The sequence below is a fragment of the Schistocerca nitens genome, chromosome 3 (assembly GCF_023898315.1).
Source record: "Schistocerca nitens isolate TAMUIC-IGC-003100 chromosome 3, iqSchNite1.1, whole genome shotgun sequence".
In the NCBI taxonomy this organism is placed as follows: Eukaryota; Metazoa; Arthropoda; class Insecta; order Orthoptera; family Acrididae; genus Schistocerca; species Schistocerca nitens.
In genome coordinates, this window is record NC_064616.1 from 688,706,878 (window position 1) to 688,725,883 (window position 19,006).

The following is a 19,006-nucleotide window of genomic DNA, read 5'->3' on the forward strand; positions in this document are numbered from 1 at the left end:
TGTGGGGCGTAGGATGTGGGGATCTCCCCTCCCCTCCCTTCCCTTCCCCATTCATCCTTATATGCCATTAGCATTAGGCTGGATGTGCTTCTTCTGCTGATGTCATGATTCCCAGTATGACCTTGGAGATAAGGTAGTGCAGATGCTGATATAACATGATTCCCATCCCCTCTCCCTCCTCTCCTCTCCCCTCTCCTCGGTTCCCCTACGATCCCCTCCCCTCCCCTCCCTGTGGCCAGATGTCATGATTCCAGGATTGACCTTGGAGATAGGAAAGTGCTAATGCTGCTGTCAGCGAAATATGACAAGTGCAACTATGTCATTTTGCGATAGTTTAAAGTGCTGACTTAAGGTTGAGTCAGCATTTTCCACCCATTTCGCCAAGGCCCTACTACTAATACCTACCTTCAACACTGCTGACTCATCATGATTCACTGAAATAAAATGATCCACTATTTCCGTGGCATGCCTAGCCTACTACAGAGTAACCTAAGAATATGCTACTGGAAACAGGATAAAAATTACACACATAATATCTAATAAAATTGTAATAATAGCTTCTGTGTCTAGTATTAGCATTCAAAGACTGTTAAAATTATACTGGGGCGGTCTATAATGTAAATTCGTTTGATTTATCACGTAAAAAATAAATCATGCATGAAGCATACTAACCTGTTTGACATTTACAAAGGCTCAGTCATGTATCGTGTTTTAGTTCAAGCTAACTACGGTAATACACCACCAAAAGACCGTATTAATTTATTAGAGATGTGCAAACTTAATTTACACAGTGAATATGATATTTCGCTCCACACATGGAAAGAAAGCAACACTCAGAGCAGCAATCTATGTCAAAAATTGTCGTTACCGCATGCATGTTGAAAGATCAGTGACGAATATACCACTGTGGACAAAACAGACAATCTTCGTCTGTTTTGGACACTGTCAGCAATTCTTGCGAGTATGAAGATTACTCAGCTCACGATATGTCCTCATTTTCTTATGACTCAACATGAGCATGAGCGCTATCATCCATGAAAATTAAATCAGGAAGTCTAATACACTTTTAACTATCTCAGAACAGCTTCGTTCTCATGTGACCGACCATGCTACAGATGCTAGAGAGCTCTTCAGTCTTCAGACATTTTTAGAAATGGTAACATCCCAGACCATGAGTCTACCGTCACCATAATACTAAATTTTTATTGCCTTTTGACCCGAGAAAGAAATTCTCAGTCTCTCCACAGCAGATGGTGCACAGGATAGCTCGTTATACTGAACTGAAATTCAGCTGAGAACCTCATGTGGTCGTTATTTAATGGAGCTTCGAGCAATCAGGAGTAGCTAATTAGTTCATTTCCGGCAACTGGTCCCTGTACTCATCTTATCTATACATTGAACACTAGCCACAATCTTTCAGTACCTGCCGTTTCGTTTGTCAATATCCTTTCCTCCTTTAATACATCAGTTCCCGTCAGATCACCGAAATTAGACAAAGTCGGTCGTGGCCAGTACTTGGAAGGGTACGTCACATGCTACTGGCTGCTTTCCCTTTGCCTTCTCGACAAAGAAGAGAAGGGTTGGTGGCGTAAGATTCCTGTACATCAGACTATCTGTCAATGTCCTGGATTAAATTCCAGACCTCTCCGGAGTGTCTCACTGAGCTAGGCAATTGGATACTGTTGATGGTGATCTATCTGTGAGATCGGGACATTAAGCTCGGCGTCCCCTTTAGCACTATTTGAGAGGAGTAGGCCAGCACCGGGGTTCACCCTCTCCCTTCCCTCATCATCTTACAAAGCAAACAGACACTACACTACATGACACTGCACACACTGCACACACACACACACACACACACACACACACACACACACACACACACATCCACGCGCGCGCGCGCGCGCGAGAGAGAGAGAGAGAGAGAGAGAGAGAGAGAGTGCTTTACAATCATCTACAGGCATCAGATGAACTTGACACACAACTCTCACACTTTGCAAATGTAAAGACTAGGAAACACTTTTCATATTACGAGGCCGTACCTGCCCCTCACTATCTACCAGCCAATTATGCCACATGACTTCACTTTTAGCAGTTTGTATGGTAGTCAATTTCTGCAACTCCACTAGTACTCATGGCGGTAATAATACTTCGAAGAACATCAGGTCGACCAAAGTCCTCCAATTACAGTTTATTCGTATTCTCCAGAATGAATCTTTCTCTCTGCAGTAGTGTGTGCCCTGACGTGTGGTACAACCTAAGCTGAGAAGCTGTTTCTTCGCACTTTCTTTATTCAGAAGTGCTACTCCTACAAGGTAAGCAGAAGAGGTTTTGTGAATTTACGAAAGTGGGGTGGAAGTACTGGTATAAGTAAAGCTGTGAGAGCGGGTCGTGAGTGGGGCCCGGTTCAAAATGGTTCAAATGGCTCTGAGCGCTATGGGACTTAACAGCTGAGGTCATCAGTCCCCTAGAACTTAGAACTACTTAAACCTAACTAACCTAAGGACATCACATGCATCCATGCCCGAGGCAGGATTCGAACCTGCGACCGTATCAGTCGCGCGGTTCCGGACTGAAGCGCCTAGAAAGTTGCGCCCGTATAGCTCACCCAACAAGAGCACTGTCCGCGAAAAGAAAGATATTGCGTTCAAGCGTAAATCCGGCAAACAGTTTTAATCTGCGAGGAAACATTCCTATATTTCTTGCAGCTGCCTTCCAATAGAGTTACACGTTGTAGGCAACAAGAGTTTCCCAAGTAAATCAGCTGTGACAGCCTTATAGCTGTGTAACTGAGACAAATAACAAGGTAGTGTACCATTTCCGTAACTTCACACAAATACACTATCTGATAAAATGTATCAAAACACATGTTAGTGGACTTTAATACGGGTTTTTCCATTCTTCGCCTTTATAATGGCTTGAACTTTACTGGAGACACTTTCAATGTTGTGTCCAAATATCTGTGGAGGAATGGCAGTTCTTTCTTCCTTCAAAAGCAGAAACCAGAGAAGGTAGTAATGTTTCATATATTCTTTTTGCAACCACCTTTCGCAATCCTGGACGGTATGTGTCTAGCAGTACATGAGGACTGCCTGTTCTTGGTTTAGTTATCGTTATTCCTTCGTATTCCTTCGTGTTCAGAGTCACCAACAGTCGTCTTGGCAGTCCTAGACGGGTTGTAGTGTCCTTGATGTATCTGTTACTTACGTGAAATCCAGCGACTAGTCCACATTCGAAGTCATTGAGCTCTCAGGACCGACACATACTGCTGTTCTGCTTCTCCACTTACAACAAAATACTCTTCGCGTCCTTTTATACTTGCCTGTCCATCTCTCGTGACTTCTAGTTCTCAGTTCCGGATTATATAGTGGTGTTGCACGACGTCCCTTGTTTTAATCATAAACATATGCCTGAGTGATGCTAAATGCTATCCTCAGTAACTTTCAAATGGTGAACTAAATCCTTAAATTTTATATATGAAATTAGTGAATTTACTCATGACACTTTTGTTACCTATGTCTACAGTCGCTTTCAGAACGCAAATTAATATTTAAATTAACTAATGTAATAAGATTGAATCTTGAGTTGCTAGTGTAGCCATGTATCGCCACAATAAAATAAAAACAGTGAGCCGTGCGGAGTGGCCGTGTGGTTCGAGGCGCCATGTCACGGACTGCGCGACCTCTCCCGCCGGATGTTCGAGTCCTCCTGCGGGTACCTGGGCGTGTGTGTTGTTCTTAGTTTGAGTTAGTTTATGTAGTGTGTAAGTCTAGTGACAGATGACCTCAGCAGTTTGGTCCCTTAGGAATTCACACACATTTGAACATTTGAAAAGCCGGCCAGTGTGGCCGAGTGCTTCTAGGTACTTCAGTCTGGAATCCTGCCTCGGGCATGGATATGTGCGATGTCCTTAAGTAGTTCTAAGTTCTAGGGGACTGATGACCTCAGATTTTAAGTCCCATAGTGCTCAGAGCCATTTGAACCATTTTGAACATTTAAAAATAAAGAATATTTGAGTGATTATGAATGAGAAAAATGGCGTATTTAAGTTTACAAAAATAATGACAATTAATTAATCCTTTTATGACTACAGTCTACGTGATAAATCTTACAGAAAAATCACAAACACAGATCAGAACAGGGACGGTACTTGATTGGAAAGCATTCATTGCCGTGGAAGCTATACAAGTTCTTCCCTGAATTAATCCCTTTTACAACGCAGTTTGGCTTTGTTTACATCAGTCTACTGTGAGGCCCAATTCTGTTCAAATGGAATCAAGTACGACCAAGTACAGCACAAAGTAAGGTTTACTGGAGAGCAGGTAGCGGTGAATATCATTTAACAATCTTACGCCGCTGCAGGAATACTTAAGCCTTTTATCTTGATTCAGGCGGCAGCAGAAAACGGCGCGCTCTAGGTTAGGAGCGGCGCGCTGCGGCAGCTGTAATGTTCTGACGCGTCCACGAAAATTTGCAATCTACGCGGTCTGGCGTTCTGATTATTAAAACATGGGAAACGTCCCCATCAGAGCCTTGAAATCCCAGCAGATTTTAGTGTGAGATGCACCGGTTCGCTGATCTGGCCACACCAATTTGACTCACAGGAACTACGGTGCATACTGGAATTGGTCAAACGTCAGACGGCTGACTCAGGACGAATACGTTCATCCTCTTGACACATCATATGTGAGAAGATATGCAGTTCCACTGTTGGTACAGTTGGAAACTGCCACCGGCTCTTTGTCCACCACATGTTACAGACCACAAATCTCACCCATTTGTGAAACACCTGAAGTTTTCGATCAGGGATGGACCAGAAGATGAAAAAGGCAAAGAATCAGAACCACTTTCCACCCAGCCTTGGTACAGGAGCCGAATCAGCAAAACCGAAACCGCCTCCACATTTTGCTAACAAACTGAACTATCCACTACTCATTGAATCTCCCCTCTTAACTGTTCTGTTGACCTGGTAGCCAATCCAGACACACTACCAGGGTCCACACACTGGTGGAGCAAGCCTCCGATTTGCACATCCTGAGAGAAGCCAATCAGAAACTCAGAATCTCTCTTGGCTGAAAAAAGAAAATTTTAGACCAGGGAGACACCGTTCTCGAGGCTAACGTTGCCATATCTTCTGGTAAACCTTCCGGGATGAAAGGTCGTGGTCCATGAAACTCTTCAGCTCCTAACGTTTCGTCCAGAGCTGCGCTGGACATCTTCAGAGGTGTTTCTCCTCCGGTGAAAATGCTGAAGATGTCCAGCGCAGCTCTGGACGAAACGTTAGGAGCTGAAGAGTTTCATGGACCACGACCTTACATCCCGGAAGGTTTACCAGAAGATATGTCATCCGGTCGTGAAAGCCTTCATACTATAACGTGGCCATGTTCCAGCAAAAAATATGATGGAACCCCAGTCCCTTATTCGATACAATCTTTCGAGGCTGACCATTTCCAGTTTCTGAAAGAAGGGCGTTAACTTTACCAGACAGTCGTATCTATGAAATACGTTTTTGCCGCTTACTAAAAGCACCTGGCAACTTCCTGGCGTCAGGGGAGTTACAGTCTTGCCACCACTAAACACGTGCACCAGCCGCTCTGCCCGTATTGTCCCAGCTTCTAGCATGAGAGTGCTCGGAGTTTTATGACCTGCCCACTGCTTGCACAAAAGCTCAGATTACAGGAGTCTTTCTTAAATGGCTTCTTCCATCCACTTTCCGACAACTAATCACCTTTTCGACAGACTGTTGCCTGGCCGAGGTAAAATGTTTTGTGAACCGGCGCACTCCTGCTCCAGCCCTAAGTGGAAAGAGTGGAGTGTCATGGCCCGAAGTCCATCTGCAGGTACAATGCACAGAGTGCTGCTGCCTAGAAACACTCGCACAGCCAGGTGATTAGACTCAGCATTTATGGCCCACAATGCATCCCTCCTCCTTTTCTCCATATCACCTCCACTACAGCGCCTCGCGTACAAGATCTCTACAGGCTACACAGGCAGTTATATGAACATTGTGTCCATAATTTCCTCATATATAAAATAATAAAACACACGTGCCAAATGTAGCACTGGGGAACACCGAGATCATGACCTAAAATATGAATGATCGAAGTAGACGAAATGAATTAAAATTTGTAATGCGGCTAGGACTCGAACCCCGGTCTTCTTGCTTGCTAGGTAGAAATGCTAACCATTGCACCACCACAGTATGATGGTCAACATTGCTGCACGAACTACCTAATCTGAGTGCCCTCTCCAACGAAACAAAGTTTGTGGCACTCAGCTTATGTACTTCGTACAGCAATATTGACCATTGTACTACGCTGGTGTAATGGCTAGACTTTCTGGCTAGTGAGCGAAAAGATACGGGTTCGAGTCCTAGCCGAAGCACAAATTTTAATTCATTTCGTCTGCTTCGATCATTATCGTAGATAATAAAAAGGGACTTAAGATGTCTCAGAGAAACATTTGATTTTAAAATATGAATATTAATCTGACTGACAATGTTGTTAAAGTGAGTGAGTGGCGTACCACCTTTCAGTGTCTGGATGCATTTGATCAGGTAGAGTCTACACCGAATGGCCAAAAGTTAGTAGTCAGCTTCTGCAACCTTCTTAGTGCATTTTCGTCCGTAGAGTCATGGTAGCAATGGACTCCTGAAGCCCCATAGTCAAGTCTGCGGCGATCTGGCTTACGTTAGGTAGACCGGCAATTGCCCGGTATGACTCTGCGGATAAGACGACACGTCCAGCGTCCTGTGCGGCAGTTTACGATTGTCGAAACATTGTCTCTGCGATACTGAAGATGATTGTTTCTTCATTACTGAAAATCTCATGTAGACACTGTTGATCTCGGAAACCGGATCCTTGTGTAATCTCCCATATGCATGCATCTTGCACCGATCATCGTCGCACATTCATAGTACACACTACACTTCACAAACTGTTCAGATACAGCGTCTACACTGTCGCCATATGTCGCATCTATCCGCAACGTTCGAGCACCATATACGACACATCTTTCAGATGGACACCCCTTCCTGTGACTTTCGGCCGCTATATTTAGCTCTACAATACATACAGGGTGGTCAGAAACAGTCTGAGAAGCTTGTAAGGTGATTCAGGGCAGGTTGTGCTGAAAAATATTTGTTAAGAAAAAATTTGATACGTTGCTCCGTTTCCGATTTCATTATCATTGAAGTTAGCCGATCAGAACGTTGTGCACGAAAATTCTAACAGTCTGCCAGAGACAGTGGCGCCAAACATGTTCTTCGTTTGGTTTCTTCAAACTGAACAGATGTACAATTTATCACTTTTGCACAAGACACATTTTCACTGGTAACGAGCATTTGAACAAGTGGTAACTCAAAGACTCACAGGTGTCTATACATTACCGCATTTTAGCGCGTGCAAATTCTTGCACTGGCGTGCTCAACGAGCTTTCAGACTGTTTCTGACCACCCTGTACAGGCTGAATCTGAACTCCATCGACAAGACTTCGGAGGTTGTTCTGGAATATTTTCTGAACATTTTGGTATGAGGGGCCACTGGTCGCCACTGTCTCCTCACAACGTAGCAATACGAAACTTCTTTACCCCATTTATTTTTGTTTCTGAGAAAATACCTTCACAACAGTAATACACCGTCGCCAAAACGTGCAACACTAAGTTAAATGTAACGTAACAACCGTCAGATGAGAAAGTACTGTCGTGTGGTTGCCATTATTGCAGGAGCAGCTCAGCAAAGCAGACTTGTGTCGCTCTTCCATTGCATTCAGCGAACCTATTAGCGGAGTGCATATAGACCAGCACTTCATTAGTAAACCTACCAACACTGCTGTTTATCGTTGTTAACGGACAACTAACACTGACAGAAAAACAAAGCCGTAAGAGAACCGAACAGCACTGAACGCAAACTTCAGGGGGAAGAATGAAGTGTCATATTGTCTGCAACAAGTATCGTAAGTGGACCAAGTTTGTTTTCACAAAAGACACACAACGCCCACGGTCGACATTTCCAGTACGGTGTAAATATTTTTAGTGTAATACAGACGCAAAGGCAAATGGAGTTAAGAAATGAAACTAGATGTAGTTACTCTGTAACGAGCCATCGCAGATCACGAATCGGTTGTGGCAAAATACAGAGAAAATATCCCTGAATAGCCTGCGCAATTTTATCGGTGATGTTCGGGTACACCCAGCAGATCTACTACTTAAGTATAAAAGTCGTTGTTACCCAGGACTTAAAAATAATCAAGTTAATAACGTTTTCTGCAAAGAAAACTTTTCTAACATATACTACCTGTCAAAAAAAAGAAGAAAAAGAAAAAAGTGAAGCACCCACAAGGCATGGCAGGAACACAATGTAATTTTGTACACGTTCACGCCGTTGGCGGATATGTAAATGATCAGAGTTGCAATCTGTGAGAGTTAGAAGGGTCAGTAGAGTGCATTAGTGTTGTTCGTGTTTAGTGTTGTTACGAGCTCTACTAGTACATGTAAGAGGCATGAACCGTATCTGATGATCAGTTATTACTGGTTTTTCCGTCTTGAGTTTACTGCACTTTAATTAAAGGGAATTTTACACCAGACGCGTTTCGGTTTTATTTGTAAAGCATCTTCCGTGGTTATTATGCAAATTGGATACATATGTTTGTACATTTTTTGTTGTTTTAGGTTAAAAACAGCGTTTTGTTTATATAGTTGGAGTTCAAGCTTCTTATGGTGTTTTTCTGCGTATTCTCCGAACAACTGCTTCTTCCCCCCATTCTAGTAGCGGCAGATGTTGAAAGATTTCATTTCACATATAAACTTGGCAGGTTTCGCCATTCTGCACTATTTGTTGCACTGCATTTTGGTTATTTTGGATTTTTTACACTTCACCTTTGTAAATCGAACTGAAGTTATCTGTAATGAATGAGATTTTCACTCTGCAGCGGAGTGTGCGCCGATATGAAACTTCCTGGCAGATTAAAACTGGGTGCCCGACCGAGACTCGAACTCGGGACCTTTGCCATTCGCGGGCAAGTGCTCTACCAACGGAGCTACCGAAGCATTTTATAACTTGGATATCAAATTAATCGACTAATTAATTACATTGATCAGTTAATTACCCCCTCTGGTTAATCCCCACATTCCCCACCCCTTCCCCCCTGCCATGCCGATTTGAGTCAGTTTTTGAATTGCTTGTGCTTTTGAACATGGGAATTAGCACACTTTTCTTTGTCACCCTCTGTTTTAATCTGCCAGGAAGTTCCATATCAGCGCACACTCCGCTGCAGAGTGAAAATCTCATTCTGGAAACATCCCCCAGGCTGTGGCTAAGCCATGTCTCCGCTATATCCTCTCTTTCAGGAGTGCTAGTTCTGCAAGGTTCGCAGGAGAGCTTCTGTAAAGTTTGGAAGGTAGGAGACGAGATACTGGGAGAAGTAAAGCTGTGAGTACCAGGCGTGAGTCGTGCTTCGGTAGCTCAGTTGGTAGAGCACTTGCCCGCGAAAGGCAAAGGTCCCGAGTTCGAGTCTCGGTCGGGCACACAGTTTTAATCTGCCAGGAAGTTTCATATGAAGTTATCTGTGTTTCTCGTGCAGTTTCCGAGCTTTGCCAACCTGTGAAACTACTTTTTCTTTGTTTATTAATTCATGTGTGTGTGTGTGTGTGTGTGAGAGAGAGAGAGAGAGAGAGAGAGAGAGAGAGAAATTGGGAGAGGGTAGCGGCTTTCGCAGTTTGGCAACGCTCGCAACCTGCAATAAAACAAATGATCAGACGGAAGTACTGTAACACTGCGCAGAATGAGAAACACACGTAACTTCAGTTTCGATTTACAAGAGTGAAGAGTAAAAACACCGAAAAGCACAGCAATAAATACTGCAAAATAGCAAAAATTGTCAACTGTATATGTGAAATGAAATCCTTCAACCCCAACCACTGCTAGCAGGGAGGGAAGAAGCAGTGGTTTTGAGAATATGTAGAGCCACATCGTGAGTAACTTGCACTCCAACTTTATAAACAAAACGCTGTTTTTAATCTAAAACAACCAAAAATATACATTCATGTGTATCCGATTTTTAGAATAACCACGGAAGATGCTTTACAAATAAAAGCGAAACGCTTCTGGTGTAAAATTCTCTTTAATTAAATTGCGGTAAGCTCAAGACGGAAGCACCAACAGTCTAATAACTGATTTTAACAGCTGCTGCGGAAGATGGCCATGCAGACAAACGTATCTAATTAATGTTGATTGATCACTCCAAAGGACACCGAGATGCCCTGCACTCGCGTGAGAAAGCATTTCAGTACCACTTACACTTTGCCGGTCGGAGTGGCCGTGCGGTTCTGGGCGCTACGGTCGCAGGTTCGAATCCTGCCTCTGGCATGGATGTGTGTAATATCCTTAGGTTAGTTAGGTTTAAGTAGTTCTAAGTTCTAGGCGACTGATGACCTCAGAAGTTAAGTAGCATAGTGCTCAGAGCCATTTGAACCATTTTGAACTTACACTTTGAAAAAGGACTCATTTGGCTGGCTGGTGAACTGTCCAAGATTCAGGTTTGAAGCGCGTTCAGATATGACAGCGGCCCGATTCTGAACCGTACAATCGTCGTCAAGGTTTCAGTCAACCACGTCTGACCACCACAGCAGAGGATTGCCGTGTTGTGCACCGAGCACATCGTAACCCTTTCACATCTGTGCTTGCCATCCGAGAACAAGTAATAGACTGCTACCAACATTCTGTGTCATCCCGCACCATAGGTAGCAGACTAACAGCAGTTGGACTAAGAAATTACCGTCCTCTGCATGGGCTGCCGTTAACCTCACAAACGGCTGTGACTAGGAAGCGTGGACTGTTGATGGATGGCGTCGAATTGTGTTCAGGGATGAATCGCGGTTGTTCACTACCCTTGATGACCATCGTCGCTAAATAAGGCGGTGACCTGTAGAGTGGCCACATTCTTCCAATGCTTTGAAGAGGCACAGTGGAGTCATGGCGTGGGGAGTCATCAGGTATAACTTCAGGTCACGTCTGTTGGTGACTGAGGGAACTCCGACGGCACAACAGGACGCCCTGGACATTCTGCGTCCTCATGTGTTACCTCTCATATAACAGTATAGTAGTGGTGTTATTAGCCGGCCGAAGTGGCCGCGCGGTTCTGGCGCTGCAGTCTGGAACCGCGAGACCACTACGGTCGCAGGTTCGAATCCTGCCTCGGGCATGGATGTGTGTGATGTCCTTAGGTTAGTTAGGTTTAATTAGTTCTAAGTTCTAGGGGACTAATGACCTCAGCAGTTGAGTCCCATAGTGCTCAGAGCCATTTGAACCATTTTTTTTTAGTGGTGTTATTCAACGGGACAACGCTCGTCCATACACGGCACGAGTCCCTATAAATCGTCTGCATGATTTTGAGGTAACCCCCTGGCCAGAGTTGCTATCCATTAGAACATTCTAAACGGGGTACTAGTAGTAATGGGCAGCCCGGGTGGCTGACTAGCGGGATAAGGATATCATGTAGAACAAAGCGGGAATTATTTCAAAATGTGAGAAGGAGTCACAATCAAGCTACAGTAGCCCATTACAAACACTACTGTAAGGCACTTAAAATCTTATTAGGATGGCGAAAAGCATGTCTTATGCAAATAGAATAGCTAATTAACATGATAAAATTAAAACCATATGGTCAGTTGTGAACGAAGTGTCTAGTCAGCAGCACAAGGCCAACGATATAAAGTCCGTTCGTAGTAAAAATATTTCTTTTACTGATAAATATATGTAAATGACATGTACAGTATTTAACAATCATTTTCTGAGCACTGCTGGTGAATTATATAAATATTTAGTTTCTACAGGAAATCATATAACTTTCTTGTCAAATGCCTTTCCGAGATTTATGTCAGAAATACTCTTCTGTGATACAGACAAGAGGGAGATTGAGTCAATAATTAAATCACTGAAGACTAAGGACTCTCATGGTTATGATGGAGTGTCTAGCAGAATATTAAAGTACTGTGGTTCACAAGTTAGCCCTGTATCTAGCCATATTTGTAATTTTTCCTTTAGGAATGGTCAGTTTCCTGGGCGATTTAAGTACTCAGTAGTAAAGCCGCATTATAAAAAGGGAGAAAGGGGTAATGTAGATAATTTTAGGCCTATTTCTATGCCATCAGTGTTTGCAAAAGTTATGGGAAAAGTTGTGTATGTAAGGATAATTGATCATTTTATATCACACGATTTGCTATCAAATGTACAGTTCGGCTTTAGAAGTCGTTTACCAACTGAAAATGCTATATTCTCTTTTCTCTGTGAGGTACTGGATGGGCTAAACAAAAGGTTTCGAACGCTTTGTATATTTTTTTATTTAACTAAGGCATTTGATTGTGTTGATCACAAAATATTGCTCCATAAGTTGGACCATTACGGAATATGGGGAGTAGCTCACAATTGGTTCACCTCTTACTTTAACAACAGGCAGTAAAAGGTCATTATTCACAATGTTGATAACGGCTATGATGTGGAGTCTGAGTGGGGTACTGTCAAGTGGGGGGTGCCCCAGGGATCAGTGTTGGGGCCACTCCTGTTCCTTATTTACATAAATGATATGCCCTCTAGTATTACGGGTAACTCTAAAATATTTCTGTTTGCTGGTCACAGTAGCTTGGTAGTAAAGGATTTTGAGTGCAACATTGGCTCGGTTTCAAATAGTGCAGTACATGACCTAAGTTCATGGCTTCTAGAAAATAAACTAACGCTAAATCACAGTAAGACTCAGTTTTTACAGTTTCTAACCCACAATTCAACAAAACCTGACGTTTTAATTTTACGGAACGGGCATATGATTAGTGAAACTGACAGTTCTAATTTCTAGGCGTTCAGATAGATAGTAAGCTGTCGTGGAAAGCCCACGTTCAGGATCTTGTTCAAAGACTTAATACTGGCATTTTTACTATTCGAACGGTATTAGAAGTGGGTGATCGTTCGACACAAAAATTAGTCTACTTTGTTTATTTTCATTCGCTTATGTCGTATGGTATTATATTTTGGGGTAACTCTTCCCATTCTAAAAGGATATTTTTGGCTCAGAAACGGGTGGTTCGGGCAATAAGTGGTGTGAGTTCACGAACCTCTTGTCAACCTCTGTTCACGAGTCTAGGTATTTTGTCATTGGCCTCTCAATATGTATATTCCTTATTGTCGTTTCTTGTTACCAATATTAGTTTATTCCCAAGAACAAGCAGCTTTCATACGGATAATACTCGGCAGAAATCAAACCTGCATTTGGATCGGACTTCCTTAACTCTTGTGCAAAAAGGTGTGCAGTATACTGCTGCATCCATTTTCAATAAGCTGCCACACGAATTCAAAAATCTTAGCAGTAATCCACGCGCTTTCAAATCGAAATTGAAGAGTTTCCTCATGGGTCACTCCTTCTATTCTGTCGAGGAGTTCCTTGAAAAATTAAGCTGATTCTTATTGTATTGCTGATAGCGTTTACTTAAACTTATGAACTAACTTTTTTCAGGTTCATGAACATTAATTTTATCTGTTATTACTTCTATGTTGTAATTTCATGTACTGACACGTCCCATGACCTTGGAGATTTGCTCCTCAATTTTGTCCTACGGAACTTGACGTGTAAACAAATAAATAAAAAGCGTGATCCCCTGATCTCTGCTCGATAGAACACACCCATATGCGGGACCAGCTCGAACGTCTACTTCGTCCCACTGCCTGTATCCATTATATCGAGGCCCAGTTACAACACACCGAGCGAGGTGGCGCAGTGGTTAGCACAATGGACTCGCATTCGGGAGGAAGACGGTTCAATCCCGCGTCCGGCCATCCTGATTCAGGTTTTCAGTGATTACCCTAAATCGCTCTGGGCAAATTCCGGGATGGTTCCTTTGAAAGGGCACAGCCGACTTCCTTCCCTAATACGATGAGACCGATGACCTCGCTGTTTGGTCTCTTCCCCCCAAACAACCCACCCCAACCCAGTTACAACAGTTGTGGGTGAGCTTGACTTATAGCAGAGAATCGTAGTTTACGACACCATTTACAACAGAGTCATGCATGCAGGCCAGAGGGTGTACGGTCTGATTGTTTGTGCTCGCCAGGGTAGCCGAGAGCGCTAATGCGATTTTCCACATCCCGCTAGGTGAATACCGGGCTGGTCCCCATGCTCCGCCTCAGTTACATGACTCGCAGACATTTGAATACGTTCGCAGCATTCCATGGCTTACACTAGATGCAGACAGCTGGGGTACTCTAATTCCGTCCCATGGGGGGGGGGGGGGGGGAGAGTGTTCGGGGTAGCGGCAGGAAGGGCATCCGGCCACCCTCTGCAACTAACACTGCCAAATCCATAGAAACACAGCCGACTCCGCGCTGAAGCGGGACAAAGGCCCCAAAAAGAAAAAATACTGTCTGATTATTCGTAAATTTGACTCGATTTTGAAATCATTGAAATAACATTACATACCCTTTCAAGCCGTGAAGATTCATTTCGTTTCCGGATTAGCCGAGCCGTCTAAGGCGCTGCAGTCATGGACTATACGGCTGGTCCCGGCGGAGGTTCGAGTCCTCCCTCGGGCGGGACCGACGACCGTAGCAGTCTGGTTTCTTTAATCCCACAAACCAACCAACCAACCAACCTCCCTCGGGCATGGGTGTGTGTGTTTGTCCTTTGTATAATTTAGGTTAAGTAGTGTGTAAGCTTAGGGACTGATGACCTTAGCAGTTAAGTCCCATAAGATTTCACACACATCCCATCATCCACCCACCCCATTTCGTTTCCTCCTCCTTTTCTGGGTGTTTGACTTTTTTTTCCTTTTCTCCGACAATGTAACTGAAATATATTTTTGTGAGACAGCCGCATTTTGCAGTATATCCTACGTGTCCTTACTAGTTGGTATTTTTCAGAAATCAGCAATATTCGACTGCCAGGTGCAAGGCAGCGTGGCGAGCAACTCCGCGAGCGTTACGGTGGAGGTGGTGAACAAGTCTGTGGTGGCGGTGTGCGCGGCGGAGGGGGCGCTGGGCGTGTGGTGGGCGGCGGCGGCGCCGGGCCAGCTGAGCGCCGTGCCCTGCCCCGCCACACACGCGGGCCGCGCCGCCACCCGCCGCTGCGTCCTCACCGACACTCACCGCGCCTCCTGGCAGCGCCCCGACTTCTCGCAGTGCCGCCGGCCCGCGCTCGCCCACATCCACAAGAAGGTAACGAAAAGAAGTAACACTTCAAATGACATCCAACTTATAGGGCATTTACATACATAAGCTCACCGAATAAAATCTCATCCTGCAAGGTGTTGCGAGCTGCAGAACAGGGGTCGCTTTGTGAGTAGGAAGCCAGACACGGAGTGTAGCTAGGTCAGTATCCTTACGCCTAGAGGCGTACATCAGTAAGGATACTGATGTAAAGCCCTACACCCCATTGTGCTATTCCTTCTTTGACTCCTGACAGGTAGACCTTGTATTCTCCCACTTCCTCTTCTTCCTCACCCCTTACCCGAATGTCACTTACAGCTAAAACGTCCAACCCCATCTTACTTGCGGCCTCTGCCAGCTCTACCTTCTTCCCAGAGTTGCCCCCATTTATATTAATAGCTCCCCATCTCGTTACCGTTCGTTTGCCGAGTCGTATCTTAGGAGTCCCTGGTTTGTCAATTAGGGGTGAGACTCCGTCACCTCCGAAGGTCCGAGGCATTTTGCTCTGATTGTTGCCAGCATTAGAGGTGGGACTCCGTCACCTCCAAAGGTCCGAGGCATTTTGCTCTGATTGTTGCCAGCATCATATTTAAAGTACCAGGGAAGCAGGTTGCTAGCCTTACTTGCCCCGGGTCCCATTGAGTTTAACCCCTAACGGTTGAGGGACTAACCGGTGGATTTGGTAGTCTATGCCGTCTGAGCACAAAGGTGACCACGACTCAGAATATGTCCGAGACGCCCAGCCTTATTCGAAAGTAACTGGTATCCCGGCTGTCAGGACCACTTAATTGGCCACTCATTCGTTGCTAGTGGTTCATGAACTAGGACATGACGACAGGAACCCACACCATGAACCATATTGCGTCTATAAATAAACAAAAGTTTTTTACAAAATAATTAGTACGGTGCTGTCTATGCCTGTCGTGCACTATGGTGAGGACAGCTGGCTGTGGTCCTGTATATCGGTCGCTGTGAATACAAGGCCCTAGTCATCCACCCTAGATGGACCAAGGCTGCAGCAGTTGTTCACGAGTCGGCCAGCTGACTGCATGAACGTGCCACGCCTGGCTGTTGTGGAGATAACAGCTCGCCTATCATCCTAGATGATCCGTAGCACAGGAGGGCTGGCCACACTCTAGATCTCACGGTGGACAGCAATAACGACCATAGTTGTGGTATGTATAATGTTGGCTATGTCTCGGTGTTGAAATCAGCATGCAGGTACCAGGCAGACCATCATTGATTAGCTTTTCGTGGTTTGACAGAAACGCAATTGCCCATCATACTCCCTGGTTCTAGCGACACGGCCAGAAAGAGATCACGACTGAATATGTCTTTGAGATCTAAAAGCCTTGTTGTTTAAAAGCCCGAGCTGGTGCCTATCACGCCGTGTCTCTAGCTATATGACCGCGTTTGCCCTCGTTTATCGTTTTCGTCAGCGTTCCTTACCTCATTGTGGTAATTCAGGGATTATTCTGTATCGTCAAGATAGTGTCTTTCTGTCTAAATCTGACTTCGTAGTCGGACTCTTGCGTTGAAGTTGTGAAGTATTACTTCACACTACCACGTTATGTAGCACTGCGACGACTGCGTTTCTACGTTCCTCGCTCGGAGGTTGTGTGGAAATATTCGCTTCATATCCTGATGTCTGTTACATCGTTGGTATATCTTGTTAACATTCCAACTGGCACACTGGCGACGAGCTAGCCTGTTTTGTACTGAGCTCGCTGGGTCCAGCTTTAAAAAATTTAAGCATGTACAATAAAATTATTCTGCCGCACAACAAGGGCAACGAGATGGCAACATTTTGCAAGAAAACTGCAATCTCGGGCTGTTCTTCGAGACGACAAAGCTATCCTGGTGCCTGAAGTAAGCTGGGCGGGAGGGAGGAGGGCTATGACCGGCTACAGAAAGCTACACCTCACAGCAGGCATATCCCACCAGCAGTGAGATTTCTTTTCTCCTCGTGTCATCCTTCCCTCCTTCTCTGCCCCCACCCCGTCCACAACCCTAGAGATGAGGGAGATTTTGTATGAACTGTTGTGTTCCACAAGCCTGCATTCCGCAGTCGGGACATTGGCAACACTGTGGGTTGAGATCTACTGATTTGCCTTTAACGGAGTGAGAGGGAGAAAGTCTCCTAAAATATTTAGCAGAAGTGATGTTGTAATGCAGAGGAGAAGTTTGTAGCAAGTCATTAAGAGTGCAAACAATTCAAAATACAATTTAAGAACACTTAATTTTTCAGTAGTTCATCCTTACTCAGAGAGGTGCCTCACAGTGGCTTATTATCCATCAGTGATTACACTACCACTCCAGCGACCCCCGTTCCTGGGTACTACCTTTTACTATCAGAGACTAGTGCTTTGATAGTGACTCGTTCCAATGATTCCATCACATTCTCAAATCAAGGTAAGAGGAGAGTGCGAGACCCCACTTGTTCCATCTCATACACAGAAAACTAACAATTATTCCTTGTTGCTACTCACGCAAGTAGACACTAAGAGAAAAGCGTAAGGTGACACTTGTTCCTCTGTATATCCTGACATGCAGAAATACTATTACTCTTTGCTACTTCTAGAGACAGACTCTACAGAGCTGGTTGCTAACAGGCAGGAAACTCAGTGTAAGAACAGTGGCTGGCTCTTACTGGAAAATCAGTGCCTCCCTCAAATGCATGTACTCTTCTGGTAGTTTACTGCAGTATCATCCAACTGTCACTTTACAGTGATGATTCCCAACAACTCAGCTGCTATCTGATGATGACTGAGGCTCCAACTATGTGACTCACTCACTAACACTCTCACTGTTTAACTCATCCGCTACTCCTCAGACTCCCCTAACTGCTGTTTATCAGGGTCTAGACGGGTTTTCCCTGACAGTGTCGCTGTCCCACGCTTCCACTGAAGGTCCTTCCAGTGATCAAAATCTTTCCAGAACCTCACCGAATAGTCTCGAAACGTCCCACAGGGTCAGCATTCCCTTGTTTTGGCTTCAGTCTGCTGCCATTGCTGTGACCATTGCTTATAGCGTGTTGTCAACCTGGCAGTGTCCGCGACTGCGGTAGGATACCATTTTCACCTAGGATGTGCTAATTGTTGTGCTCGCTTGCCCTGATTCCACATGCAGTGTGTCTTTCGAGTGCCGTACCTATGCCTTACTATTTAATAAAGTCTCCATTGTTTTCATAGTGCCATGACACTTCTTGTAGCAGTAATATATGACCTCTTTTATTAATAAATAGCTAGGACAGAACAGAGAAACCGCGGGAAGAGATTATGACACGAAATACAGAATCTTAAACTACGAATTATTACCTCAGTAAGTGACATAAACGAATAAGAAGTTCGAAAATTAAAAAAATACTCCTATTTAAGGGAGATGTGTATTTCTGTGAATATAACATAACAGTATTTGACTTCTGATGGGAGATATGGCGAATGCCGATTGGCTCAATTCAGAATCGAGCAGTTAAATACGATGCAGAAGCCAGCCCGCTATAATGATAGGGCAGCACTTCACTCTTAGCTGGGTCTGTCAGAGGAAGGACATGCCCTAGCTGCTCCGCGAGATTGGCTGAGTGCATCAGAGGCTGGGTAAAAATTCTATGGATCATTGATATTTTGTTGACAGTTTGCAGCTTTTTATTTACTTGTTTCATTATTTGGTTCAAATGGCTCTGAGCACTATGGGACTTAACTGCTGTGGTCATCAGTCCCCTAGAACTTAGAACTACTTAAACCTAACTAACCTAAAGACATCACACACACCCATGCCCGAGGCAGGATTCGAACCTGCGACCGTAGCGGTCTTGTGCTTCC

At 44.5% G+C, this 19,006-nt stretch overlaps 1 protein-coding gene across 1 annotated transcript in view; it reads left to right on the forward strand.

Annotated features, from left to right (window-relative positions):
- The window catches only part of LOC126249390 (adhesion G protein-coupled receptor L4), a 346,296-nt gene that overhangs the window by 171,932 nt on the left and 155,358 nt on the right, over positions 1 to 19,006 (forward strand). Inside the window, exons 5-6 of the mRNA XM_049951043.1 lie at positions 14,901 to 14,993; positions 15,051 to 15,194. Coding sequence (XP_049807000.1) covers positions 14,901 to 14,993; positions 15,051 to 15,194 — 237 coding nt within the window. The remainder of the gene's footprint in view (positions 1 to 14,900; positions 14,994 to 15,050; positions 15,195 to 19,006) is intronic.